Raw genomic sequence first — 24,171 nt, 5'->3', positions numbered from 1 at the left:
AACCATGCAGGTGCAACCAACCATGAGCCCAAAACAGCCCTACTTGCATACCCCACATACCTTTCACAACAAGCCTCAACATCGGACCATCGGACGAAGTCGCACGACAATATCTCCACGTGAAACACATGTCGCGCCGAAACATGCACGCTTGAAACTTCAAAAGTCCCTCGTGTCCACGTGACACACGCGACGCGTTCCTATAATACCAAACCCTCACCCCTGCCCCTCTTACCATCCCCAAAATATAAAAAAAAGATACACCAACACAATGTCGCTTCTTGCCCGCGCCAAAGATCTGGCGCTGAATCCAGACCACACCCGATGGATAACACCTCTCCTCCTCGTCGCCGACGCAGCCCTCAGCGGCGTGATAATCGAGAAAATACCGTGTTCGTTCTTACCCACCCCCCGTTTACACACGTGGCCTCGACATTTCCGTACTCCCACTCCCTCCCCCTTTCTTATAGCAGAGAGTAGAAGAAGAGAAGAAAAAAAAAAGCTCACCCAATAATATCGCCATATTGAAACCGCTTTATTAATTCCAACAAGCAAAAACTGATTTTGAAAATGTACAGATACAGAGATAGACTGGTCAACCTACATGCAGCAAATCGCCATCTACCTCAAAGGCGAGCGCGACTACAAGCTCATCTCCGGGTCTACGGGTCCACTCGTGTATCCCGGTGCCCATGTATGGATCTACAAGCATCTGTACAAGTGGACGGATGAGGGGCGGAATATTGCGCTTGCGCAGTATATTTTTGCAGTCGTGTATTTGATGACGCTTGCGCTTGTGATGCAGTGTTACCGAAAGGCTAGGGTGAGTTTTACCCTTCTTTCTTTTTTATCGACTGATTGACCTCTATCTGAGGGTTTTGGAGGTTGGATTTTAGTGCTGATGGTGATATAGGTACCCCCGTATATTTTCCCACTGCTCATCTTGTCAAAGCGGCTACATAGCATTTTCATGCTGCGTTGCTTCAATGATTGCTTTGCTGTGTTGTTCTTCTGGTTGGCGGTTTACTGCTATCAGCGCGACCAGTGGCATTTGGGAAGCGCGTTGTATAGCACGGGGCTGAATGTGAAGATGACTCTGCTTTTACCGCTGCCGGCAATGGGAATGTTGATGGTGATGAAGCTGGGTGGGAGGGAGGCATTGACCCAGGCTATGATTATTGGACAGATCTCCGTACGTATAACTTCCTTTCCCCACATACACATGGGCACAAATTGTTTCAATACTAATCATTCAAAAGGTTCTATGGGGCTATCCCTTCAGGAAACGCGCACCCAGCTACTTTGCTCGTGCTTTCGAACTCAGCCGGGCCTTTCTTTACAAATGGACCGTAAACTGGCGTTTTGTGCCAGAGTCTACTTTCCTATCCCTGCCTTTCGCCCTTAGTCTGCTCGGCCTGCATGTTGTTCTTCTGCTCTGGTTTGCACGAACCCGCTGGATCAAACCATCCAAGCGCAACGTCCGGGAATTCCTCAAGCTCTGCCTTCCCGTCCTTGAGCCTAGAGACCAGGACACCATGTCCAGCAAAATCACGCCAGACTTCATCATGACGGGTATGCTGACTGCGATGACGATTGGTCTCCTTTGTGCAAGAAGCCTGCATTACCAGTTCTATGCGTATATTGCATGGTCGACGCCTTTCTTGCTGTGGAAAGCAGGATTCAATCCAGTTGTTGTCTATGCGCTATGGAGTGCACAAGAGTGGGCATGGAATGTATATCCGAGTACTCCGGCAAGTTCGGCGACAGTGGTAGGGGTTTTGGCGGTCACAGTCGCGGGTGTATGGTGGGGGACAAGGAAGGAATACGAGGGCGTTACAAAGGGCATCATCGAAGAGGACCACCCACACAAGGAGTGAAGCAGTCTGTATGAGAAAACTCACTCCTCATCCGAGTCTGTAGGCGGCATCTTGCCAACGGTAGATTCTTCCTCGTCGCTGTCCTCGACGTATGTGGATTTCTTGGCGAATTCTTGGGGCCTGTAACACCATGTCAGCATCCTGTACACATAGCAACCTATGATACCCATGTTCATACCAGTAGCTCATCTTCCTCCACGCCTTCTCGTCCCTGACTATGTTGACAATCTCCCCATCCAGCTTATTATCCCTATCTGCCAGCGCAGATGTGTCCACCACTACGTAGCTACCCCGCTTTATCCATACCGTTGACCGAAACTTGGGCTCAAGTTCCGCGAGAACAGGCTTCCCGTCTGGAAGCTCGGCGGAGTAGAGATTCTTCCCTTCGGCCTTGGTGATGCGCGCGATGAAGTGATTGGGAGGGAGCTCGTCAGGCGGCGTGATGGTGCTGTCTATCGTAGCGAGAACCTTGCGCTTAGGTGGCGGCATCCTGTAGAATGATGATATCGATTGTGTAGACAAAAGGGCGATGTGTGGAAAAAGCAACAAAGATCATACGTCAGAATCTCTCCGTTGTTTGTTTCTCCAATGGAGGGGTTGCCAAATTTCGCAAAAAGGGAAATTTTGGCCGATCCGCCCAACCCCCCCACCTACCCACCGCCCGCCTGCATTACCCTAAATCTCGCAGTTTCATCACCGTTTAGGTAACGCTGCCTTTTTATGCATACCTCGGTCCAGATCTTTTTATCTCTTTTTGAAATTCTGGAACCTCCAAACTGCGGATACGTCGCGCGATTCGAAAGGGATCTCCAATGTCTACACCAGCGGTGAAACAGCATGTGACTCTGCTGACCGTTCAACGCGACGTTGACATACGTGGTTGGACATTCGTACTGCAGTGCAAGTACGAAATGATTACGCTGTGGTATTTGATAGGTGTTTTAGCCACGGCCTGGCTCTGATTCATACTCGCACTCGGTGTAGGTTATGGCGTTGGTGGCTTCTGGTTCCTTAGCACATTGTTGAGTAGCTCCTCATACACTTCCGCTTTGAGCATTTTTCAAGATTCCCCACATTGGGGCGCTCCCGCCAGACTATTATGATATGACTCCACTGACCTTGGGGTACAATTGAGTTATAAGGACGTTTGCAATTCCCCATCCCGTTTCCCTTATCTCGCCTCCAGCCTTTTCGACCGAGACCGGCGCTACTGTGATTGGCTGCGGCCTTGAGTACTGTGCTTTCCTCTTCAACGGCCGTCGTGTGGCTTTCCAAACACGCTGAGGACTCGTTAAGATGTCGGCGCCATTTCATAGCCTCTTTGATATTCAGCCTACCTCCCAAATCGCCAACCCCGAGCCTGCTTATAAGAAGAGTACGGACAAGGCACCGCATCATATCGGCGTTTTACCGGACGTTGAGCTTGAGAACTTTGCCGTGAAAAAGGATGGCAATGACCGCCAACAATCTGCCTCGAAGCAATCGCCGCAGAATGGGGCTGTGACTCCAAAGACACTCACTGAGCTCGAGAATAGCCGACCTGCAACACCGACCCATGATGATGGATTCGCTCGTGAGCGGACTTGGAACGCTGATCCCATGACCAAATGGAGAATCTTGTGCTGCTGCTTGATCTACTTTTCCAATGGCATGAATGATGCAGGTATGTAAAAGAACAACCGCAGATCTGCCAATGGCTGTTCAACAACGCTCTCTGTGATCCGGTCCTGACAACTACCAGTCGTTGGTGCACTTATTCCGTACATGGAAAAACACTACCACATCTCGTATACAATCATGTCTCTAGTCTTCGTCGGCACTGCGGCTGGTTTCATCATCGCTGCTTTCTTCACCAACTCGGTCCTTGGGAAGTTCGGCAGAGCAAAAACACTAGTTATGTCAGAGACCATACAGCTCTCAGCTTACATCATATTGGTCTGCACACCTCCCTACCCACTTGTGGTACTATCGTAAGTACTCGATCCCGAATTACTTGGCAGCACACTAACGAGACAAGCTTCTTCATGTTGGGATTCGGCGCAGCTATCAATCTAGCACTGAACAATGTCTACTGCTCACATACGCATCCCCCAAGCGTCATCTTAGGCCTCGCACATGGTAGTTACGGTGTAGGCGGCATTATTGCGCCCATCATCGGAACAGCCATGGCCTCGAGCGGTATTCTTTGGTCTCGCTTCTACTTCATTGCCGTCGGCATAAGAATCTGTTGCATAATCTTCGCCGCTTGGGCTTTCTCGTCCTTCAAGGAAGACACTGAGGATAATCTTCTGGAAACCACCACTACCCAACAGACAGCCACAGAGGAAGCAACATCGAAGCTGAAGAACCTCAAGCACGCCTTGAAGAACAAAGTCACATTCTTCGGGGCCTTGTTCATCTTCGCGTACCAGGGTGCCGAAGTCAGTATCTCGGGCTGGTTCATCTCATATCTGATTAATTATCGAAACGGTGACCCTCGCACAGTTGGCTACGTGACGGCCGGATTCTGGGTACGTTTCTCTGTCATATCATCGCGATGTGTAGTATACTAACAATGTTTCCAGGGCGGCATCACAATTGGGCGCTTTGTCCTGACGCATGCAGCACCAAGGATTGGCGAAAAGAAATTTGTCGTCATCCTTACACTCGGCACGGTTGGCCTTCAGCTTTTGGCCTGGCTGACACCAAACTTGATCGGTAACGCGGTCGCCGTGTGTCTTTTGGGTCTTCTGCTTGGCCCAATCTATCCTTGTGCTTCAACCATCTTTTCGCGTCTGATGCCCCGTAACATCCAAACGACTGCCATTGGCTTCATCGCTGGGGCAGGCAGCTCTGGTGGCGCCGTCGCTCCTTTCACGACTGGTATCCTTGCGCAAGCATCAGGAACTTGGGTTCTGAATCCGGTATGTCTCGGTATGTACGGAGCCATGTTGGCTTGTTGGTTTGCGCTACCCAGGGTGCGCAAGCGGACTGAGTAGATGGATCGGATTTGCGACAAATTCTACGTCAGTGAATATCACCATCCAACATGTTGATTCAACATGCGTATCGAACATTGATGGTGCATATCAGTTCGAGGCGTTCCACAATTGGTGGTTGTGAGCATTGCGACAGGTTATCAGAGGACCCACTAGCTCACCATGACATCATTCTTCAACACCAACGGAACCCGTGGAACGCGCGTTACAATGTCCCAACCCAGCAGCAGTATTCATATATCAGTACTCTCAGGTAGAATCAAAATCACACAAACAATTCCAAGACCCTTCAAACTTTGCTAAAAACTTACCGACCTTGTATGCTTTTCCAGAATCACAGCAAAGAGAGAAAAAAAGGCACCCTACAACATGTCAGCGGAACAAGCCCTCCAAATCCTCAGCATATCCACAGCCCTCATCGCGTCAGGCGGCATATCCGCCTTCTCCCTCTTCTCCATCCCCATGCTAAAATCCCAACCCGCATCGCGCTCCCTTCCCATGGTCCGCTGGCTCTTCTCCCGCGGCTCCCACGTCTTCCCCACCGCCGGCATCCTCTCAAGCACCAGCTTCCTCCTCCTCACCTACCTCTCCCTGCCCCCCTCCACCTCCTCCTTGCAAATCCTCTTCCGCGCCGCATCACACGGCCAACCAGCCTACTTCCTCGCCGCCTCCGTGCTCTGCATCAGCATCGCACCTATCACGAGTTTCCTCATGATACCAACGAATTTCACGTTAATCCGCATGAATGAGGAGTTGGGCGGGACGCGCAGTGAGAAGTCGGCGGAGTGGAGGAGCGAGAGGGGCAGTGGCGCGAGGAGTGCGGATGCGTCGGTGGATGGGGAGGAGGATGTTAGTCAGTGGAAGGATTTGAGTCCGCCGCAGGAGAAGACGGCGAGGCAGAGTAGTGAGAAGGAAGATATCGAGGTTAGGGCGCTGCTGGAGAAGTTTTCGAGGTTGAATGCGTTGAGGGCTGTGGCGATTGGGGCGGGCGGTGTGGTTGGGTTGATGGGGGTGATGATGGAGTAGATTTTGGTATTGGGGTGGGGGTTGTATAAATGGGGTAACCGGTGATGTGGTTTGTGATTGGTTGATCGAGTTTTGTAGGATTTATATTGTAAGATCTTCATGTAGGTTGGGGGATGTGGCTTGGCTCGAGTATACGAGCCAAGAATATGGGGTCATACGAGATGCGATTTGTACGATGAAGTTACTAGTTGTTTTGTTTTCACACACTTGAGATGTGAGGCTGATTAGTTACTGTTGTAGTTCGTATGTAATCAATAAAACTAAACTTATACTGCATCAAGGTATTAGTACGATACTCTTCTCTCAGCTCGCTTACTGATCCCGCAACAAGGGTTGCACTTCATCGACCCTACTGCTCCCCACATCGACCTCGCTATACCAAATGTTACCATCTAAAATGGACAACCCCACCCTTACATATACACTATCAACGTCCCCGCCACTTCAGTCATGTATAAACAATTCCCAACTCCCCAATCATATTTCTGACCCCATCCTGACGTGCTCGCCAAGCTAAATGGCGTTACCGCCCCATGCGGAGTCACCTATATCTGACATCAGCAGGGGTCTATGTATAGCATCTTACCAATGCGGGCGGAGGAGATTGGATGGCCAAAACAGAAAGTATGGTTAAGAAACAAGACAGAAAGATAAGATGCTGCATCCTTTCCTTGGTTGTAGATTTGCCAAGGATGATTGAGTGTTGGGGTTACATGTAGCATCTTACTTACAAACCCACTCCCCGTCGTATAGACTACAGATTGTGCTTTTTTCTATTACCCAGCAGCGTGTGTTTTTTTATTTGAGATATTAGGGAAATCATTTCAGCAAAAATGCACCGCGCCCTCACACTCCCCGAAGTCGTCCTCTCCATAATCTCTTACCTGCCCACCTGGGACCTCCTAACCTGCCATGCCGTCTCATCCGGATGGCGCCGCATCCTCGTCGCAAACCTACCTGCTCGAATGCGTCCACTGCCTGATACCTCCTCCACTTTTCTCCTCGAAAAAACCACGCTTGCCCTACCAGATTCCATACGTAGCCTAGCCCGTTCACTCGATCTCCGTCCAAAAGAGTTCGTCGATTGGATCATCCAGCCAGAGGTCGAGAGAGACTACCTGAGCTGGCGGATAGAAACAGCAGATGAGCTGCAGGAAGCGTTGAGACCGTATATGCATCCTTTGCTAGCGACTCATGTGCATGATTTGACGGGTGGGATAGACGATGTGATAAGGGGGCAGATGGGTATTTCCATTTTGACTTTGATGGGGTTGGGAGAGTTTGAACGGATGCTTAAGATAAGAAATGGTGAAGAGGAAGGGATGAAGTATTTGACGCATCCAGTGACGAAGAAGGTGGAGGTGAGGTGTTTGGATGGAGCGGAGTGGGATGAGGATTATATGAATGTACGAACGGCAAAGGCGGACATGGAGTGGTCGAGAAAATATGTTAGGGTTGAGCGGGAAAGTGGGGTTAGAATGTGTGATGTTGTTGATGAGTTGAGGGGGGTTATTGAGGCTGATTGGGTTGTGCAGCATGGATGTGGCAACGTGCTGCTAAATTGGCGCATGGGTGATTGTACCGAGAGGCATCTTTTCAACGCTTTTGAGCTCACAGGTTGATTGATGGATGTGATTTCGTCGGGACATGTACGTTTGCTGCGATCTGTAGATATCTACATGTTGTGGCGCAGGATGAAGAAAGATATGGATAGGTTCCGAAATCAAAGCGCCAACGACGCCGAGGTCCCACTGGGTGAGGGGCTGGTAGTGTCGATGAGACAGAAGACAAAAGTTTTTCAGAAGAGAAAGGCAAGATGGAAAACAGGTAGTGACACAGTATGAGAGGCACTGATGAGATGGCAACCTACCCCAAAGATCTAACCAAGTCAAGGCAGAAATATGACCACCGGGAGAGGAAAAGAAAGAGGAAGGGAACGTGAACTGTAACGAGGATGATTCTAATGTTTGTACAAAATATTACAGACCAGCATCCAGTGTTGGCTCCTTCAAAAACTTTGATACAAGAAAGATTCATGCACTGACACGAAGTTGTCTATCTATCGCTGATCTTGTCTTGCAAAGACGACAAACAATGCGTGCATAGCTTAAAAGTTCATCAAATCTAGCACACGTTAGTCAAAATCCTTTGTACAGATAGATAAACAACACTCTACTCACCTCGTCCAAAAAGTGCTCTCTTGGTCCAGTCCATGGCAAGTAAAAACCTTGTTCGGAGACTGACACTCTGGGCAAAGTATACCCCTCTCCACAGGTAAACAGCCAAGAGGCCTCCACTCAACCCGTAGCCATTGAGGTCGAAAATTGCGGCATTGCCAATATATGCCAAGGAACCCAGGTGCTTGTACTCGAATGCCTTGTATACTGCATCGTCCAAGTCACCATAGTCGACATTATTCAGAGCCATGCCTGGTGCAGCCTGGGCAATCTTGTTGAACTTGCGACCAAGGTACTCGCCTTGTTGGTTAGCGCGCTGAGCGGTGGCAGGGAGGGAAGTGAGCTTCGAGTCGATTTGGAAAAGAAGCTCTCTAAGCTCGCCAAAGTCGAGAGTGCCCGACTTGTCCTTGTCGTATTGCTCAAAGAGCTTGTCAAGACGGCGGAGATGGTTGGAGGCTTGAGGAAATCGCTGCTTGACACGCTTGGCAATGCCACGCCAGTCCGAATAGGAAATGTGCAGGCTTTCGGGATCCTTGCCCTTCTCCCAGGCCGTTGTACGGAGAAAGTTCACAATGTGATCCGAGACATTATTTTGTACGGTTGCGCAGTCACCGATCGCATAGACGTCCCCGAGGGGTGCTCCGTGTAGACGGAGGTGTGTATCGGTTTCCAGAGCGTGTCTATTGTTCTGACCATCGAGTTTAGCAGCAAGACGCTTGCAAAAGTCTGTTTGAGCCACGCCGGTAGACCAAAGACAGAAGCCCATGGGAATTTCCTTGGTGACGAATTTGCCGTCTTCGCCTTTCTGTGTGAAGAGAATCCGGTCTGATTGAACCTCCTTGACGCGGGAGTTTGTGAGGATGTCGACCGAGTCGTGCGCAAAGCGCTGCTCAGCATACTGCGATAGTGCTTCGTCATAGGTATTGAGAATGTGGCCACGCGACTGAATTACGTGAACAGAAATCTCGTTTCGCAAAAGCTTTGGGTATAGCTTGCAAAGGTCTTCGTTAAGCATGTCAAAGAGCTCAGCCGCGAACTCTACACCAGTAGGTCCTCCACCACAGACCACAAATGATAAGAGTCGCCGCCTCTCTTCATCTGAAGTTGTGGGCAGACACGCGTTTTCGAGGTTCTTGATCACCTGGTTGCGGATGATCCTGGCATCGCTGATGTCCTTGAGGAAATGGCAGTGTTCTAGGCCCTTGACACCGTGTGAGTTGGACACAGATCCAACACCAATCACCAGCTTGTCGTATGGAACGTAAAACCGTTGTTCCTTGCCTTGGGCATCTATAGCTGAACACTCAACAAGCTTCTCCGAAAACTCGACGTCTTCGGCTTTTGCCTTGAGGAAATGTCCACGCACTCTCCTCACGATCCTTCGGACGGGCTCAACCAGCGACCGCAATTCCAGCGTGCCCACGGTTGCAGACGGTAGCATGGGCGTGAAAAGGAAGGTATTCGATGGCGAAATTACTGTGACGTGATAATCATCCTCGTGCAGTTGTTTCAAAAGCGCGACGCTTCCCCATCCCGTACCTAAAATGACCAGCTTGGGTTTGTGTTTAAGCTGTTTGTTCTCAGGGCTCTCGTCATCGTCTACAAAGTAATTGGCAATCGGAAGGTTCTTTGGCCCGCCTCTGGGTGGATTCAGGGCAAGTTCTGATACGGGGAGGTCTTCGGTGATAGGGTCCTCATTGTAGGTGTAGGCATCGTACACGAAGAAGCCGGCGACGAGAATGCCGCTCACAAGGACGAAGGAGCCGAGGGTTGCTATTGTCCTGTATGTATACCGCACCAACCGTGACCTTTCTGCTGGGTGTGTCCTCGTAGATTGGCTTCGTATGACGGTAGAAGCGGGATGCTGCTTGCTCAAGGGGGATAACTGCAGGGTAGCGCGTTTGGACGCAGACACGGGGCTGCCATTGCTAAAGGAGGTGCGGAATTGGGAGGCCGGAGGGCGAGGAAACCTTCTACACAGAAGAGAAGCTCTAGAGGTGATGTTGTATCCGCGCGACAGCGATGTGGCGTGTCGTGGGAGCATTGCGGAGGATCCGAGTGATAGCGAGGCAACCGGGAGCAGGAGTGGGAGTAGTGATTAGGGAGATTGCGGGCTGAACGCGCCCGAAAGGTATGTCGGCAATTGGACCACAATTGCAAAATTAACGCAGCGATATCATATGGAAGGAGCAGCAAGTGCACTCTGGATATGTCACAGTTGCGTAGAGACAAGTAAAAACGGATGCTGGGAAGCGCGGAAATGTTTGTTGGATGCCGGGTTACGTCACCATCAATAATGATGGGTTGATGGCTGAACTCGGATCTTGCCGGCGATCCCTGCATGCCTGCCAACCAGATATTCTGCACGCACTACCACACATATGCACACGACAGTCGCGCAACTGTTTCGGAAAGGAGAATCGCAAAGATAATATTCTACATAGATATACTATGTGCCGTGTATAGAAACGCCCAAGCGTTAAGAATACAGCAAACGAGGGCAAAGATCATCTTCTAGTCGTACAACACCATCACCATGTTCATGCCTGGCCATGTATGCGTACACTCCAATCGTATATACATCCATCTCTTTAGCCACCACCACCCCGATACTTCTAGCACGACCAAATGCCAACTGTGCCGTCCTTGCGTCCTTCCACGAGATAGCCATCTTTGATCCTCACGTGCTCGATGATTGAGTGTGTTGTCGTGTCCTCTTCGTTGGCACCGGGTCCACAGTTCCAGTGTCTTCCGTCCGTCTTGTCATAGACCTTGACCACGTCCTCACCAGCTGCACTGACAATACGACGCGAGTCGAACATCATGCTAGTTACAGGGTGGTCATAGGCGTAAGCATCGGCGATGGCGCCAGTTCGGAGATCCCAAATCTAGATTCCAGGTTAGCGGCATGATTGTGTGTAAGACTGACTCCAACTTACGCGAATGCTCCTATCGGCGCTACCGGTGACCAGGTGAACATCGTCAAATTGCAGAGCAGTGACAGGGCCAGTGTGGCCAACCAGACTCCTGTGTACCTGACCGCTTCGCAGATCCCACAGGCGAACCATTCCATCTGCGGTACCACAGGCGAGTGCAGCATCGAAGACTTGGATGGCTCCAACAAAATCAGCAGCACTGTCGGTAGCGCGGCCAGTCTGTTTCCATCCACTGTTGGTCGTGTTTGCGGCGGTTGCTTGCGCAGCAGCCCAGAGCACATCCAGCGTCTGTACACAGCGTCCTTTGACAAGATCCCATTGCCTGAGCGTCTTGTCGGCAGAACCAGAAACCAATGTGTCGCCGCGGAAGTGAAGAGCCGTGACTTCGTCAACATGCGATTCCAGAGAAAACATGGGACAGTCTTGCATGCTAGTCGACGGAGGCGCGGGGGGCGCGTCTTCTGCGTTTTCGAATGCAAGACCGTCATCACTTTCCTCGTCTTGCTTGTTTATCCGGTTGTCCATAGGCGCATACTCGGCTTTGCTCAGATCCCACAGCCGTATCGAAGCGTCCATCGAACCAGTGGCGACAATGTTATCCTCGACCTGAAGGCAGCGCACCGAAGAGAGGTGACCCTCGAGCATTCCTATGCATCGTCCAGCACTGAGGTCCCATACGCGTACGGTATCATCCAAGGCAGCCGAGACCATCATGCCCCACGGCGCGTCAAAGTCCATGGCTGTGATAGATTCCATATGTGCGGGCAGTTCCTTGATCTTAGATCCTGATTGCAGATGCTCGTGCAGGACGGGCATGGACATGCGCTTCGAGAGGCGCTTGGCCTTGCCTCTTGTCTTGGGCGACGAGGGTATCTTTTGGTATATTGACTCGGACATGAACTCGCCCTTGCCTTCTGACTGCTCATCACTTGTTTGCGACCCTGCTGTCTTGGGCGCTAGGGCGGCCTCATCGTCCAACTCTTCCTGCAGGTCCTCGATCTGGTTATCCACAGTTAGCAGATCCTGCTCTAGCTCCCCCTCTTCGAGTTCGAGCCCCGCCAAACGATCAATAACCATTTTGCGCATCGTGTTCAGGTTGGCAATCTTGTTGTCGATTTCATGAATCTCAGCCACGCACATATGCTTGCGCACACCCATCATCTCGAGGCGGTGGGCCATTGAGCTCCGCTGCGTCTTGAGCTTGCGCATCGAGGGGGGTACATTGGGGTCGTCATCTTCGACGCCGGCGCCTATCAGTCGCTGGCCGCGCGCGTTGTGGCGGGCGCCCGAGGAGCGGGGGAGGATGCTGTCGGGCTTGTCTGGCAGCGAGGCCTCGAAGCCCTGGAACAGGGAGAACTCGCTATTATCCTCTGGAATATTTGCGAGCAGGTCGTTTGGGATGTAGGCGAGGGCGCGCTGCTGGATCTCGGGGACGGATATGCGCGAGCGCACGAGCTCGCGGGGTGTGGTCTGGGCAAAGGAAAAGACGGAGCGCTGCATCAAGGGCCGTCGCAGCTCACGATGGAGCTCGCCGAGGGCGTTGTGATAGTGCTGGGAGACGCCCTCTGCGCCAATTAAACTGCCAGCCGTCGCCGTGACTTTTTTGCCAAAGGCCTGCAGATGGCGGGTCTAGCGAGCATGTTAGCACGACGCTGTGTGCGGCGGGAGAAATTGCAGTGGGGCTGTCTACATCTGGCAGCGAGTCTATAAAGCTTGCTTCTTCGGGGCGCTGCGGGCGGTGCTGGCTGTTCTGTTGGTGTTGCTGGTCATCGTCAAAGAGCTGCGAGTATCTGGGGGAGCGCGGGCTGGTGGAGCGTCCGCGGCCTGGTGATCCATTGCGGGCGGTTGACGAGGCCATCCGAGCGCTGGTGGGTGGAGGGGGCGGGCGAGCAGGCGGGCGGGACGGTGACGAGCAAACGCAGTAGTGCAACGGGCTTGGTTATGTCATCATCCACGGATGGCAGCAGAGGGGCGGGCCGGCAGGGCGACGGGCGGTCAAGTCAAGGGCGTGTGAGGCGCGATAGGATCTACTGAGGGCATGGATACGAGCGACAGGCCTTGTCCTTGGTGTTGGTCGGCATTCCCGCTGCGTCATCCGCCGAAGCTCAGCGCCGAAGGTCGGGTCTTAGTCTGACCTGTATGTCCTGTGTCCACCACACCGCTGGCCACCATGGCTACCTTCTCTCTGACATATACCCTCGCGCTGCTCCCGCCCGACCCCTACCATGGACGCTGCCATTGACCTCTCCGACGCCTCCAAGGCGCTCGACCTTGCCAACATCCGCTTCCAGCTCATGTACATGTCTCCCGCCCACCGCGCCTGAGTCGCCAGCTGACCCTCGACTAGCCGCCTCGAGGACACAATCACCTTTCACTTGATCGAGCGTGTCCAGTTCCCCTTAAACCAGACCATCTACCGCCCGGGCGGTGTCGACATTGGCGAGCCCAACACCAGCCTGTTTGACTGGATGCTCCGTGAGCAAGAGCGTCTCCAGTCACTTGTGCGCCGCTACCAGTCCCCGGACGAGTACCCTTTCTTCCCAGACGTCCTCCAGGACCCCATTCTCAAGCCTATCAACTACCCCCAGATTCTGCATCCCAACGACGTCAATGTAAATGCAAAGCTCAAGGATTGCTACATCAAGCACATTCTACCCGCTGCCTGCTTGCAGACCGAGCGTGGAGACCGGGGCGAGTCGCAAGAAAACTATGGATCTTCTGCCACCTGCGATGTCTTGACCCTCCAGGCTCTGTCGCGGAGGATACACTTTGGAAAGTTTGTTGCCGAGGCAAAGTTCCAGCAAGAGACGGAGCGCTTTGTCAAGCTGATCAAGGACGAGGACCGGAAGGGCATTGACGAGGCTATCACGAATGCTGCCGTTGAGAAAAAGGTGCTTGAGAGACTGAGGCTAAAAGCAAAGACGTATGGTACCGACCCTGACCTCGGCGCCAATGGCTCTTCAAAAGTAAATGCCGATGCTGTGGTTGCCATGTACAAGGTATTTCTTACTTTGAATCTTATTATACGCCCACTGACATGTACAAATAGGATTGGGTGATTCCCTTGACAAAAGAAGTCGAGGTGGAATACCTCATGCAGCGGTTAAAGGGCACCCAATGGGAGTAACTCCAAAGATGGAAGCATGCAAAACCGACTTTTGGTCTCCCTTGGAATTCTGGAAATAGAGTGCTATGACACTACCCAGCCTGGAGTAGATGGCAATGCTTTTGTCGCCCTGCACTCAAATGACTGATTTGTGACACGCTCTTGCCGTATCATCAAGTAAACACATCCCATACTTTCAACAAACGCTTCTTTCCCCTTGTTTTCCCAGCTGCACCTCAAACTCCATCAACCAATTACCAACAGATGCACCAATAAACCCCTCTCATTCCCATTCAAGGCTCCTGCTCAGTCATAGCCTCTAACCGCGTCCTCACCATCCCCGGATTCGACCTCCCCCTTTCATCCGTCCAACACCTCAACACTTCCTCCCTCATAATGCGTCTCGGCGCCCTCTTCCCCGTAAAAAGCTCAAACTGCGCAAACCCCTGCTCAGGCAAAAGATCCAGGCCATCCAGACAAATCCACGACGACGACGCCGCCGCCTCCCCCCGCACCTGCCTCGTCAGCGGCGTATTCAGCGTGCGGTACGCAAGCTCGATTACCACGCCGCCGGACGGCGACTGCATCCAGTGCTTCGGCAGCGTGAAGTCGGGTGATGGCTCGCCGTTGACCGAGTGCGTGGGGATGCAGGATACGATGACTGTTGCGGGGCGGAAGTCATGCGGCCACGCTATGTCTCTTGAGGAGAGAATACGAAATGTAGGCTGTGTATCCTGTACAAAGGATGGGAATAGCTTTGCTGCCTCGGGACTCGCTGCCAGCTGTGTAAAGTACGTAACCAGCGTTTCAGCGTGTGCGATTGTGCGGTTGTAGATGGCAATGTTTTTGATGCCGAGATGCAGCATGGCGTAAATTGCGGCGCGGGCCATGCCGCCTGCGCCGATGACGAGGGCGGAGGTGATGGAGGGTCGGACGGCGTTTGCGGGTGAGAGGCCGCGACGGATGCATGAGCGGATGCCGATCCAGTCTGTGTTGTCGCCGAAGAGGGCTTTGATGGGGCCGGATTGGTTGCGTTCTTGGAAGAGCTCGAAGCTTTCTGCGTTGGGGATGGTGCCGTCTGCGTTCAGATGGCGGATTGGGAGCAGGGTATTGATGGCGCCGATGGCGCGGGCGTGTCGACTGACTGCGTGCGTGAGGGCGAGGGCGTCGACTTTAAAGGGCTGGCTCACTGCTGTGCCACCGAAATCCGGTTGGAGGATTAGCTTTTGAATGATGTCGTTTAGGTTCCTTGTTTCTATGCTCTCGAAGTGGTGTGGCATCCCACAGGCTCGGTATGCGGCGTTGTGCATTGCTGGACTTAGACTGTAGGCTGTTGCTGCACCCGTGATGTAGAATTTCATTGGATCATAGGTGAAGGAAGCGTATAATATGTGCGTAGCTTCCGTTACAGTGAGCCATGACGTTTCTGGATTCTCCTGGGCTCGTTCTTTGAAGTTATCGCTTTTCCTCAGCTTCTCTGGGATAACTGGCGTGAGAACCTGATTGAAGCAAGCAGAGCGGCGTCCTGCCCTGCCAGTGTTGTAACATATCATTGGTATCCTTTGAGACTTTGCGTAGATCGTGTTTCGGAACGACTGGATCGCTGCGTTGTCGTCCATGAAGTTGGCCGGACGTGTAAAGCGTGCTATGCTGCACCCCAGCCGCATTGCTGTGTCGTATTTTTCCAGCCAAAATACATCGTACCAGTCCATTGCAGCATGTAGATGCCCAATAATCTTTGTGGATCCCCTAGATGCAACAACGGCTTGTATCAGCTCTTCATCCATGGTGAGATCGACCGTTATGAACTCTGGTGCCATGCGTAGACCATGCCATAAGCTAGCGAGATACACTGTGACGGAGTAACTTGGATTTGTTGATATAGGCATGACATGGTAGATGATTGGCGTGACGGTACTCCTGCGGACCCGGGATATGCTTTTGCTAATGTCCTCGGCGTAGTCTGCACTCAGTTGCTTGGGTTCCACTACGATTTCGAAGGCATCGCAGCCGAATTCTAGCTCCTCTATATCGACGTCGTCAGAGGTAAGGTCTGAAAGTTGTACTTGCACAGCACATGTGTAATTCCTTAGCTCCAAGTCGATGTATGATAAGGGGAAGTAGCCGGGATCTAATGTTGGAGTATCGCTTTTTGTGCTTCCCGGGGTACCCCTAGGCGATAGGATGCGAGCCAGAAACTTGAAGAAAGTTCTTTCTGCTCTTTTTAGTGTTAAAAAAGCTGGCACAGAGCGTTGTTGGGCAGGAGCGACAGAAAGATGTGAAGCATTTGTTTCAGAGATGTTGTAGAATTCATAGTTTGAGCACCGTCGGAACACGGGTGTGCTGATAGCGACTAGTTCTTGGACTCTGGCTTCATCGGTTTCCAGATATTCACGTATACTGCGGGTATCCCGTGTGATGTGAATGACGGGGTGCGATACTGAGAATTCGCGTAATAGAGATTGGGTGTTGTTGTCCAACGGAAAGCTTCCATTACAAACAATGATGGCGCCTTTGCTGTGGTTATGAAGCACGTCGCGGAGTATCTCTTCCTGGCGAAGGCTGCGATTTGAAGACCCGTATTGTTTCCGGTATGCAGTTGTTGAAAAGCCGGTGGCAGAATGAAAGACGCTTTCCATGTCGATAACTCTTTTTTGACAGATTACAGATGCCATCATGGCCAATGTCGCTTTTCCGGTCCCATGCATTCCGATGAGAACAATTGATGCCCTCAAGTCAAATACCCGCCGAAACTCATGCTGAGGAGGTGAAGGTGTAGACCTTGCCGAATTGGGTAGACTTCGTTGTTTCGACGCCGGTGGAGACGGCGTAGGCAGCGAACCACGCCCATCTCTTAGTCGACTTTCTGTATTCATTGTCGCAAATGAGCGTTTGGTACCGACCTTCACAGAAGCCATGGCCCTCGATCTTGCCGATGTGTTCCTGGACGCAGAGCATGAATGACTTCGAGTATCGCATCGACTTGGAATTGCTTGTCGTCCTGGCAAGTCACGTGACCCTGACATTCCCCGCTTTTCCCGGGATAAATCTTTATCCTACTACGGGAACCCTTCCCCAGCTTTCCCCACTCAACATCATTCGGTCATTTACATGGATTTTTTCGGCCCAGGCAAACATGCCTGCTTACCCGGGCCTGGATTGAGTCTCAGATTCCTCTGCTAGCGAAGATTTGGGGTTATGCTGCAACACCTACCTAATTGATCTTTCCGCAACCAAAAAGCAAAACGCAGTTAATGTCTTCGCAAAACCAAGATAAGCGCCGCCTAACCTCACAAGATGTTCCCGTAAAACGATTTCGAGTATCCAGAGCTTGTGACCAATGCAGGACTGCTAGAGAGAAATGCGATGGCAACCAACCCACTTGTTCGCCATGTGCAGACAACAAACGGGACTGCACGTATACTTCAAACCCAAAGAAACGAGGATTACAACCTGGATATATACGCGGCCTTGAAACAACATTAGCATTTGTCTTTCAGCAAAATCCTGAGATTGAGGCAACGGTGTATAACCAATTATTCCAGGAGAATACGGTTTTGCTTGCACGCGGCACTAAGGAGTCAAATCGATTGTATAAAAGCTGGACCAAGAGCAGGTTCTGTCAGGATTTTACCAAGGCCTTAGCTGGGGAACAAATCGAAACGAGAGAGGAAAAGCAACCAAGCCCCGATGACGACAGCGACCTGGATGTAGAAGATGCAACCTTTAATCAGGCAACGCCTGGAGCTCAATCACATCAATCGGTAAGATGCTAGAAAATGATTATCAAAATATATACTAACGTGGACAGTTTCCATCGGTTAGTGCCCCAAGCCATGTGCCAGAACAGACACCCAGACCCTCATTATCGGACCTTCTCTTTCCCAGTGTGCAGCCATCTGTAATCCCCTCAGCACTTATGCCACTACCTGCAGACTCATGGAAACTGTTGGAGACTTATTGCACATATACGCAATGCTGGTTGCCAGTTGCGGATAAACTAGAGATACTCAAGCTATCCTACTCCTATCCTGAACACGGACTAGAGTTAACTTGCGATATGCCCAATTCCGGAAGTCACGCCGAGATGTGGAGTGTATTTGCAGTAGGATCTCTTCAGATTGACTCCAGAAATACAAACGCCGATCTACGAGATGCGCAACCTGAGAAGTTTTATGATGTCGCTAGACTTCTCATTCCCAACGAACTGGGACGACTTGGTCTTGATCATGTCAAGGCTTTGCTAAATCTTGCCGTCTTTAACATTATTAAGAAATTGTTCAGTGCTGCCTGGCGTCTTGTCGGTACTGCTTTGCGAATTTTTCTGACCACCTCAAACCCACCGGATATGAACAAGACCCAAAGAAAACATATCCTGTCCAGTTGTTTCGTCCTTGACACTCTGCTTTCTTCACAATTGAAACTACGTCCTTATCTGGATAAAGTTGATCTAGACTGGATGGGGAAGATAGAAGAAGATGGAATGGAAGAATGGCAACCTTGGAACGGGCAGCTGAAAGTGTCATCGGCTCACCAGCCGCCATCACCGACCTTGTCCTTGAGTACATTCAATGCCCTCCTGGAGTTGGTAGACATATTTGGGAGCACTACACGTCCTCAAACTGCCCCAAATTTCCTCCACGAGATGATTAGCCGGCTGGAGGCATGGAAGTCTTCGCTGCCACAGAAACTCGACTACATTCGAAAAGACTGTACCCCCATGACGCCACCTGCATTATTGCTTCGATTCACCTACTGCGTAACTGCACTGGCTTTTGTTCCTTCTCATAACTGGTTTCAGCAAACCCTGGATGTGCTCAGCACAATGAATACCCAGCTCGGAGCGGCAAGAATACCTGCCATTGTCTTTTGTCTGCTTCGGAGTATCAAAAAGAGCAGTTCAACTCTGGTTTTTGATCAGACAACACACACCAAAATACGTGAGGTATTTACCAGCCTTGATCAGCCATTGGGCAGACTAGAAGAAGCATCCACAGGCACTCGAGAAGCAACAAGCTCACATGAAAGCATACCACAAGACGTCTCAGGGTTAATGCAAGCATCTCCTTCTTTCTCCATACCAAACATGGGTGAGCCTTTCATCGAAGGATACCAGCGACCATCTGGCTCTGCAACACATGTAGATGGCCTTCTACCTGCAATGAACAGCGCACATGAAGGCGATAATCAGCACCCATACAACCCATTTGACTTCACCATGAATATCTTGATGCCGGAATCCCACGATCCTTACAACGCTCTGATTTCGGGAGATTTGGGGAACTTCCTCGACGACTTCGCTTCCGAGCATGGAGCAAAGAAGCTACAGAACCAGCCTCAGTTTATGGAGAATTTAGGGTTCTCTGCAGAGATAAGCATGGCCGATCTGCTGGCGACAGATCCTACTCGATTCTTGGCTACGGGTCCGCAACCAACACAGGATGAAAACCAGAATTCTACGGAACTTCCGTTTAACACGCTGTACGAAACCAGTTGAGATATTTTGAACTTAAGATTCTTGACATGTACATTGGTTCACTACTAGAAATGGTTTAATCTACACGGTTGGGAAGAAAAACAGTCCGGATGGAGACTGGTTGTTTACATACTACGCTATCAATAGTGGTATCATAGGAACAAACGAAAACAATCAGCTCATGCACTAAAGGCGTGCAACTTCAATCTCCTGGATGACCTTTTTAGTTCCTTGTCCCTTCTTACTATGCACATTTGCCGTCTTCTGTGAACTAGGCGACACGCCCCCAACAAACCCCAAATCCTCTTGCAATTTCCTCCAAGATTCTGCAGCACGCTCTGCCAATTCTTCAACAACCGCATGATCTGTGCTGTTCATAATTCGGTTGAAGAGCTCCAGACTGACCCATCCATCATAACCCACCTCTTTGATGATGGCATGTGCAACGTCTCGTACCGGCAAATACGCTCCACGTGCGGTCTCACCGTAGAAGAGCCTGCAATTCCTGCTCCATGACATGCGAGCCGGTTGTTCTACATTGTAAAATTCATGGCCACGTACCAGGGGTTGCGCGAGCCGTTCTGCATCAACGATCTGGATAAAGAAAATCTTTTCCTTATGTGGCTTGATTCGTTCGACAAGCCGTTGCATTGACTCGCGAACCTCTTTCTCTGCATCTGGTGTTTTTCTCGTTTCTGAAGTGGGATCTGCGTATATCCTTGCGAGGATGTTGAAGCTGTCGAGGCAGATGCCAAAGTTGGGTCGATCCACCCGCGTTACAACGTCCCAGCATTCTTCCCACTTATTCACACGTGTGCCCCAACCCAAGCTTTCGTATGCAAACCGCATCACTGGCGACTCTTGGAGCCCGAGATCTGCAATTTTCCTGAGGTCGCTGACGATGAGTTCCATGTCGGAGGTGATTTGATCCTCCGGAAGGAAAGAGGACGGAATTTGAATGATATCCGTTTGGAGCACCTGAGCCAGCTTTATCCACAGCTTCATCTCTTGAACCCTCTCTTCATGTCGTGTTCTGTCCACAAGACCCTCATAGTGCATGAATGGCTGTAGGCAGATAATCTCAAGGCCTAGAGAGGAGCAGAGATCCCGAACAGAAGCAGCGCCTGCGAGAAGAGCAGATGGCGAGTCGGAACCAGCGTGATCAACCAAGTCTTCAAAAAAGAGTTCGATACCTTCAACCCCATGCTTCGCGGCCATGGAAAGTTTGTGCTTGAGGCTGTGGCCAGCGTAGGACCGGCCTAGCGACATGGACGAAATACCAAGACGACACGGCATCTTTTCGCAGTGCAGACTATGCAACAAAAGTAACTTTGAACAACAAGAATTGTAAGATCCTCAAGATAAATGCAATCGTAAACAATCGAAGATTTTCAACAGTAACCAGTTAAATCAAAACAAGCAACCACCCACTCTACTAATAAACCAACCCCCTCAGTCCCAAAACCCTTTTCCCCACATCTCACCACCTGATCAACACACCCAGACGTTCCTAAAACGTAACCACGCACGTTGTTCTTTGCCCCCTCCCCCCCTCCATTCCTACAGAGCAATAATTCTTTATCCCGAGCGTTAGCACCCAACCAAAGCCTCCCCAGACGTGCGGGCGCTGACGCCACGCAACGTCCGCACTACCCGCGAATCAATGCACCGACAATCAATGCACCGACATCAATCCCCGACAGTATCCGCCGCTATCTCGGGGGTTAAAGATACTGCACTAGCCATTTGTAGCCGGGGCATGCCGCAGCAAGAATGCAGCAAGAAACGGAACAGCATGTGCGTCTGCGTTTGGCGTCTGCAAGGTGGTGTAGGCTGCGTTTCGCAGGGTACTGCAGAGTCAGGATGAAAGGGAGCATGTGCCGGTGACGTAAACGTGCGGGCCAATGGGGCGGAAAAGGATTCTTACCCGGGTGAGTTGCCAGGTTGGATGTGGCTTGTTTGCTCGGGTGCACTCTGGGGAATGCACTTGGGGCTAATGCGGGGCGGTCTGAGGATGGGGAGGGGGGACTTGGCGTGCAGATGGATTTTATGGGGATGGCATGGAAGGAGAACCGATGGCGTGGGTACGTGTGTGCGCGTGTGTGGATGGGGTGCAGTTGGGATTGTGATGTGTGATTGTGTGACAAGAACTTGGAAGTGTTTTCTCGGGGGATTTTTGGGGTTCACGTAGTTATTAGTTCACTCAAGTGCCTGGTGTTGTTGATCATGATATTTTCATTAGACTGCTTCGTTTCGTACAGCACAATGAAGTGCGCCGACTGTCTTAAATCCTTGTATATCTAAACAACTTTCTAAGCCATTGTGATACGCTCATCTGTCATCGCCTTTTCGTCTCTATCTGCGATAGTTTCGTTCTCGTGTTCGGCCAATAAATCGACCATGATGCCATGTGCTTTGTACGTAGGCTTGATTTCGAAAAGTTCGTCCATGCGCTCGAGAGGAATACCCTTTGTCTCTGGAATCAGGAAGTAGCTGGGATTTGTTAGATTATGCTTGCAGTGAATATCAATGTAGAGAGGGCAATACTTACACGAAAGGAATAGAGAGCAGCATGAGGCAGGCAAAGAACATGTAGACACCGTATTCCATGGTGGCAAACATCTGCGGAGTGAACCTTGAGATGATAAAGTTCCAAAACCAGTTGTTTGCTGCAGCGAACGCCTGGCCTAGCGATCGGGTTTGTTGGCTGTACATTTCAGAGTTGATGACCCAGGGGGTACCGTTCCAAGAAGGCGTGTAGAAAGTAGTCCATAGGTAGAAGAAGAAAATAGCGCTAATTCCTCCCGATGAAAGGTCACCAGACGGGTTACGTTCGGGCTGAGCAATCTTGATGTAGGCAGCAATGTACCACATGCATAGAGAGCCGCCAAATGCGCCAATCATGAGAAGTTTTGTACGCCCAAGATAGTCAATGAGCCAGATGAGCCAGACGAATGTCATGACTGTCTTGACGACTCCGAAAATACCCGTGGTAAGGAAACCCTGGGTAACACCAAGACTTTTGAATACGGTCGGAGAGTAGTAGTTGATCGCGTTGATGCCAGATCCATTTTGCCAGAGGAAAAGCATGCCACCGAGGAAGACACGCCACATCACCTTGCGTTGTTTGAGTGCCAGGAACGGCTTCCAGAAACCTGGGCCAACAGTGGCCCTCTCGTGTTCCAGTTGGTGGTCAATAGCTTCGAGCTCTTCGACGATGTACGTATGGTCCTCTGGCAGTTGGCGAAGCCAGCAAAGATCCTTGATGGCCTTGTCGCGCTTTCCCTTTGCCAAATACCATCGTGGTGATTCTGGCATCCAGAGAGCACCGAAGAGCAAGAATCCTGCCGGAATGAGCTGCACAGCAAATGGAATGAGCCATTGTCGGTGTGAAGGTGCCATGGTCTCCTGAAGACCGTAATTGATCCAGAAACCAACCAGTCCACCGATTTGCCAGCCGAGCTCATAGATACCGACTAGTCGTCCACGCACAGCTGGTGGTGATAGCTCAGAAATGTAAATGGGTACCATGTTGCTGCAACCGCCAACACCGAGTCCAGCGAGAACACGGCCGCCGATAATCAGACCGAGACCTCTTTCGCCATTGGCACCAAGCATCATACCAGCGCCTAGCATGAACTGAATGGCATAACTTGTCAGTTTGTTTCTAAAAAAAAATGATGTCGCCTGGGTATCAACTCACGATTAGAGTCCAAAGAATGAGAGACCTCTTCCTGCCGACGTAATAACTCGACACGTATGCCCCAAAAGCACCAAAGAAAGCACCCGCTTGGTACACGGAGACAATGTTGGCTTTGGTAGTGTTGAGATGTGACGGAGTCATCTCCTTGAACCGGAACTCTTCGACAAAGGAAGGAAGTGCCAGTGTGGTACCGATGAAAGCTGAATCATATCCGATCATGCAAGCCGCCCATGATGCGACACTTGCTGCCGTATAGACTCGCCAGTTGTAAACAGCCTTTGGCGTCGGCCTGTCCTCGACAAGCGCGAGAATGCCCATGATGGAGGTACTATCTGACTTGGCTTCCGAAACTCAGACAGTGTTGGTGAAAAGGGGGATGAGGTTGCTAGCCAGGCTAGGGGAAGCAGCTGCCGGCAAGGCGATGAAAAAGGAGATGGCTTTGATAAAGTAGAGATCGTCCTGCATCTATACTATATACCCCTGGCTAGGAAAAACGTGCTCTTTTGCGGAGTAAAATGTGGAGAAGGTGTCGGACTCCGCATGGAGTATGCGCTGTAAGGATGTCAAACTGAATTTGACGTTGCTTGATTGGCCGTGGCGCTGGTTCACCGGGAATGTGATGGTAAGATTCTGCCCCGGGTGAATCTTCGGATTCTCTTCCAGCAGATCCAAGACTCGAGCGATTGCGGGGAAGTGCATTTGCAGGCCTGCGCGTCGGATCGCGTCCCAAGACTGCAACTTGCACGCCTTTCATGCCGAATGCGGAAATGCTAGTATTATCCAGGCGGTTGGTAGTGATGCAGGGCCCGGAATTGCATTTATACGCGAGGTTTAGCGGCCGTTGTCGCTCTGTTCATTGGACACTACGCGCAGACGCCAGCAGAACTTCGGT

At 51.1% G+C, this 24,171-nt stretch overlaps 11 protein-coding genes across 11 annotated transcripts; 6 read left to right on the top strand and 5 right to left on the bottom strand.

Moving 5' to 3' along the window:
- The first annotated feature begins 242 nt into the window (after window positions 1-242).
- On the top strand, window positions 243-2,059 carry PSV08DRAFT_270142 (glycosyltransferase). Its single transcript, XM_014224700.2, has 4 exons — window positions 243-392; window positions 579-823; window positions 914-1,192; window positions 1,260-2,059. Exons 1-4 carry the CDS (start codon window positions 272-274, stop codon window positions 1,875-1,877), a joined length of 1,263 nt encoding a protein of 420 aa, XP_014080175.1. The 5' UTR covers window positions 243-271; the 3' UTR covers window positions 1,878-2,059.
- Window positions 1,905-2,366, bottom strand: PSV08DRAFT_368532 (uncharacterized protein; the record flags this gene model as incomplete). Its single annotated transcript, XM_014224699.1, has 1 exon — window positions 1,905-2,366. One exon carries the CDS (start codon window positions 2,364-2,366, stop codon window positions 1,905-1,907), a length of 462 nt encoding a protein of 153 aa, XP_014080174.1.
- A 762-nt stretch (window positions 2,367-3,128) lies between these two features.
- Window positions 3,129-5,146, top strand: PSV08DRAFT_359417 (major facilitator superfamily domain-containing protein). The gene is made up of 4 exons (XM_014224698.1): window positions 3,129-3,540; window positions 3,619-3,847; window positions 3,895-4,387; window positions 4,442-5,146. Exons 1-4 carry the CDS (start codon window positions 3,174-3,176, stop codon window positions 4,853-4,855), a joined length of 1,503 nt encoding a protein of 500 aa, XP_014080173.1. The 5' UTR covers window positions 3,129-3,173; the 3' UTR covers window positions 4,856-5,146.
- PSV08DRAFT_384910 (uncharacterized protein) lies at window positions 5,128-5,881 on the top strand (the record flags this gene model as incomplete). Its single annotated transcript, XM_014224697.2, has 1 exon — window positions 5,128-5,881. Exon 1 carries the CDS (start codon window positions 5,225-5,227, stop codon window positions 5,879-5,881), a length of 657 nt encoding a protein of 218 aa, XP_014080172.1. The 5' UTR covers window positions 5,128-5,224.
- A 756-nt stretch (window positions 5,882-6,637) lies between these two features.
- PSV08DRAFT_399284 (uncharacterized protein) lies at window positions 6,638-7,503 on the top strand (the record flags this gene model as incomplete). Its single annotated transcript, XM_014224696.1, has 1 exon — window positions 6,638-7,503. Exon 1 carries the CDS (start codon window positions 6,715-6,717, stop codon window positions 7,501-7,503), a length of 789 nt encoding a protein of 262 aa, XP_014080171.1. The 5' UTR covers window positions 6,638-6,714.
- A 317-nt stretch (window positions 7,504-7,820) lies between these two features.
- Window positions 7,821-12,956, bottom strand: PSV08DRAFT_407566 (FAD/NAD-binding domain-containing protein). Its single transcript, XM_014224694.2, has 5 exons — window positions 12,685-12,956; window positions 10,998-12,623; window positions 10,695-10,946; window positions 8,062-9,925; window positions 7,821-8,005 (listed from the first exon to the last, which is right to left on the bottom strand). The coding sequence occupies exons 1-5, from the start codon at window positions 12,850-12,852 to the stop codon at window positions 7,989-7,991; spliced, it is 3,927 nt and encodes a 1,308-aa protein (XP_014080169.2). The 5' UTR covers window positions 12,853-12,956; the 3' UTR covers window positions 7,821-7,988.
- A 196-nt stretch (window positions 12,957-13,152) lies between these two features.
- Window positions 13,153-14,343, top strand: PSV08DRAFT_270091 (chorismate mutase). Its single transcript, XM_014224693.2, has 3 exons — window positions 13,153-13,290; window positions 13,342-13,993; window positions 14,044-14,343. The coding sequence occupies exons 1-3, from the start codon at window positions 13,220-13,222 to the stop codon at window positions 14,119-14,121; spliced, it is 801 nt and encodes a 266-aa protein (XP_014080168.1). The 5' UTR covers window positions 13,153-13,219; the 3' UTR covers window positions 14,122-14,343.
- On the bottom strand, window positions 14,299-16,976 carry PSV08DRAFT_195933 (type I 3-dehydroquinase-domain-containing protein; the record flags this gene model as incomplete). The annotated part of the gene is made up of 1 exon (XM_014224692.1): window positions 14,299-16,976. The coding sequence occupies one exon, from the start codon at window positions 16,974-16,976 to the stop codon at window positions 14,394-14,396; it is 2,583 nt and encodes an 860-aa protein (XP_014080167.1). The 3' UTR covers window positions 14,299-14,393.
- A 378-nt stretch (window positions 16,977-17,354) lies between these two features.
- Window positions 17,355-19,687, top strand: PSV08DRAFT_195932 (uncharacterized protein; the record flags this gene model as incomplete). The annotated part of the gene is made up of 2 exons (XM_014224691.2): window positions 17,355-17,864; window positions 17,912-19,687. 2 exons carry the CDS (start codon window positions 17,355-17,357, stop codon window positions 19,595-19,597), a joined length of 2,196 nt encoding a protein of 731 aa, XP_014080166.1. The 3' UTR covers window positions 19,598-19,687.
- PSV08DRAFT_270081 (xylose isomerase-like protein) lies at window positions 19,668-20,972 on the bottom strand. The gene has a single exon (XM_014224690.1). The coding sequence runs from the start codon at window positions 20,870-20,872 to the stop codon at window positions 19,763-19,765; it is 1,110 nt and encodes a 369-aa protein (XP_014080165.1). The 5' UTR covers window positions 20,873-20,972; the 3' UTR covers window positions 19,668-19,762.
- Window positions 20,973-21,796: 824 nt separating this feature from the next.
- PSV08DRAFT_359409 (general substrate transporter) lies at window positions 21,797-23,597 on the bottom strand (the record flags this gene model as incomplete). Its single annotated transcript, XM_014224689.1, has 3 exons — window positions 21,797-22,069; window positions 22,128-23,215; window positions 23,280-23,597. 3 exons carry the CDS (start codon window positions 23,595-23,597, stop codon window positions 21,889-21,891), a joined length of 1,587 nt encoding a protein of 528 aa, XP_014080164.1. The 3' UTR covers window positions 21,797-21,888.
- Window positions 23,598-24,171: the final 574 nt, after the last annotated feature.

This window comes from Bipolaris maydis (genome assembly GCF_028858645.1).
Source record: "Bipolaris maydis strain C4 unplaced genomic scaffold PSV08scaffold_2, whole genome shotgun sequence".
In the NCBI taxonomy this organism is placed as follows: domain Eukaryota; kingdom Fungi; phylum Ascomycota; class Dothideomycetes; order Pleosporales; family Pleosporaceae; genus Bipolaris; species Bipolaris maydis.
This window is presented reverse-complemented; position numbering and strand designations above follow the sequence as displayed.

What these genes read in the sequence shown, in the direction of transcription:
- PSV08DRAFT_359417 (XM_014224698.1), top strand. Translation starts at nt 3,174, where the DNA reads ATGTCGGCGCCATTTCATAGCCTCTTTGATATTCAGCCTACCTCCCAA. An exon ending in CAATGGCATGAATGATGCAG is followed by an intron (nt 3,541 to 3,618) that starts GTATGTAAAAGA and finishes GACAACTACCAG; the next exon opens with TCGTTGGTGCACTTATTCCG. An exon ending in ACGTGACGGCCGGATTCTGG is followed by an intron (nt 4,388 to 4,441) that starts GTACGTTTCTCT and finishes CAATGTTTCCAG; the next exon opens with GGCGGCATCACAATTGGGCG.
- PSV08DRAFT_407566 (XM_014224694.2), bottom strand. Translation starts at nt 12,852, where the DNA reads ATGGCCTCGTCAACCGCCCGCAATGGATCACCAGGCCGCGGACGCTCC. An exon ending in GCGCCGATAGGAGCATTCGC is followed by an intron (nt 10,947 to 10,997) that starts GTAAGTTGGAGT and finishes CCTGGAATCTAG; the next exon opens with ATTTGGGATCTCCGAACTGG. An exon ending in AAGGACGCAAGGACGGCACA is followed by an intron (nt 9,926 to 10,694) that starts GTTGGCATTTGG and finishes CCCTTGAGCAAG; the next exon opens with CAGCATCCCGCTTCTACCGT.
- PSV08DRAFT_270142 (XM_014224700.2), top strand. Translation starts at nt 272, where the DNA reads ATGTCGCTTCTTGCCCGCGCCAAAGATCTGGCGCTGAATCCAGACCAC. An exon ending in GATAATCGAGAAAATACCGT is followed by an intron (nt 393 to 578) that starts GTTCGTTCTTAC and finishes GAAAATGTACAG; the next exon opens with ATACAGAGATAGACTGGTCA. An exon ending in AGTGTTACCGAAAGGCTAGG is followed by an intron (nt 824 to 913) that starts GTGAGTTTTACC and finishes ATGGTGATATAG; the next exon opens with GTACCCCCGTATATTTTCCC.
- PSV08DRAFT_270091 (XM_014224693.2), top strand. Translation starts at nt 13,220, where the DNA reads ATGGACGCTGCCATTGACCTCTCCGACGCCTCCAAGGCGCTCGACCTT. An exon ending in AACATCCGCTTCCAGCTCAT is followed by an intron (nt 13,291 to 13,341) that starts GTACATGTCTCC and finishes ACCCTCGACTAG; the next exon opens with CCGCCTCGAGGACACAATCA. An exon ending in CTGTGGTTGCCATGTACAAG is followed by an intron (nt 13,994 to 14,043) that starts GTATTTCTTACT and finishes ATGTACAAATAG; the next exon opens with GATTGGGTGATTCCCTTGAC.
- PSV08DRAFT_270081 (XM_014224690.1), bottom strand. Translation starts at nt 20,872, where the DNA reads ATGCCGTGTCGTCTTGGTATTTCGTCCATGTCGCTAGGCCGGTCCTAC.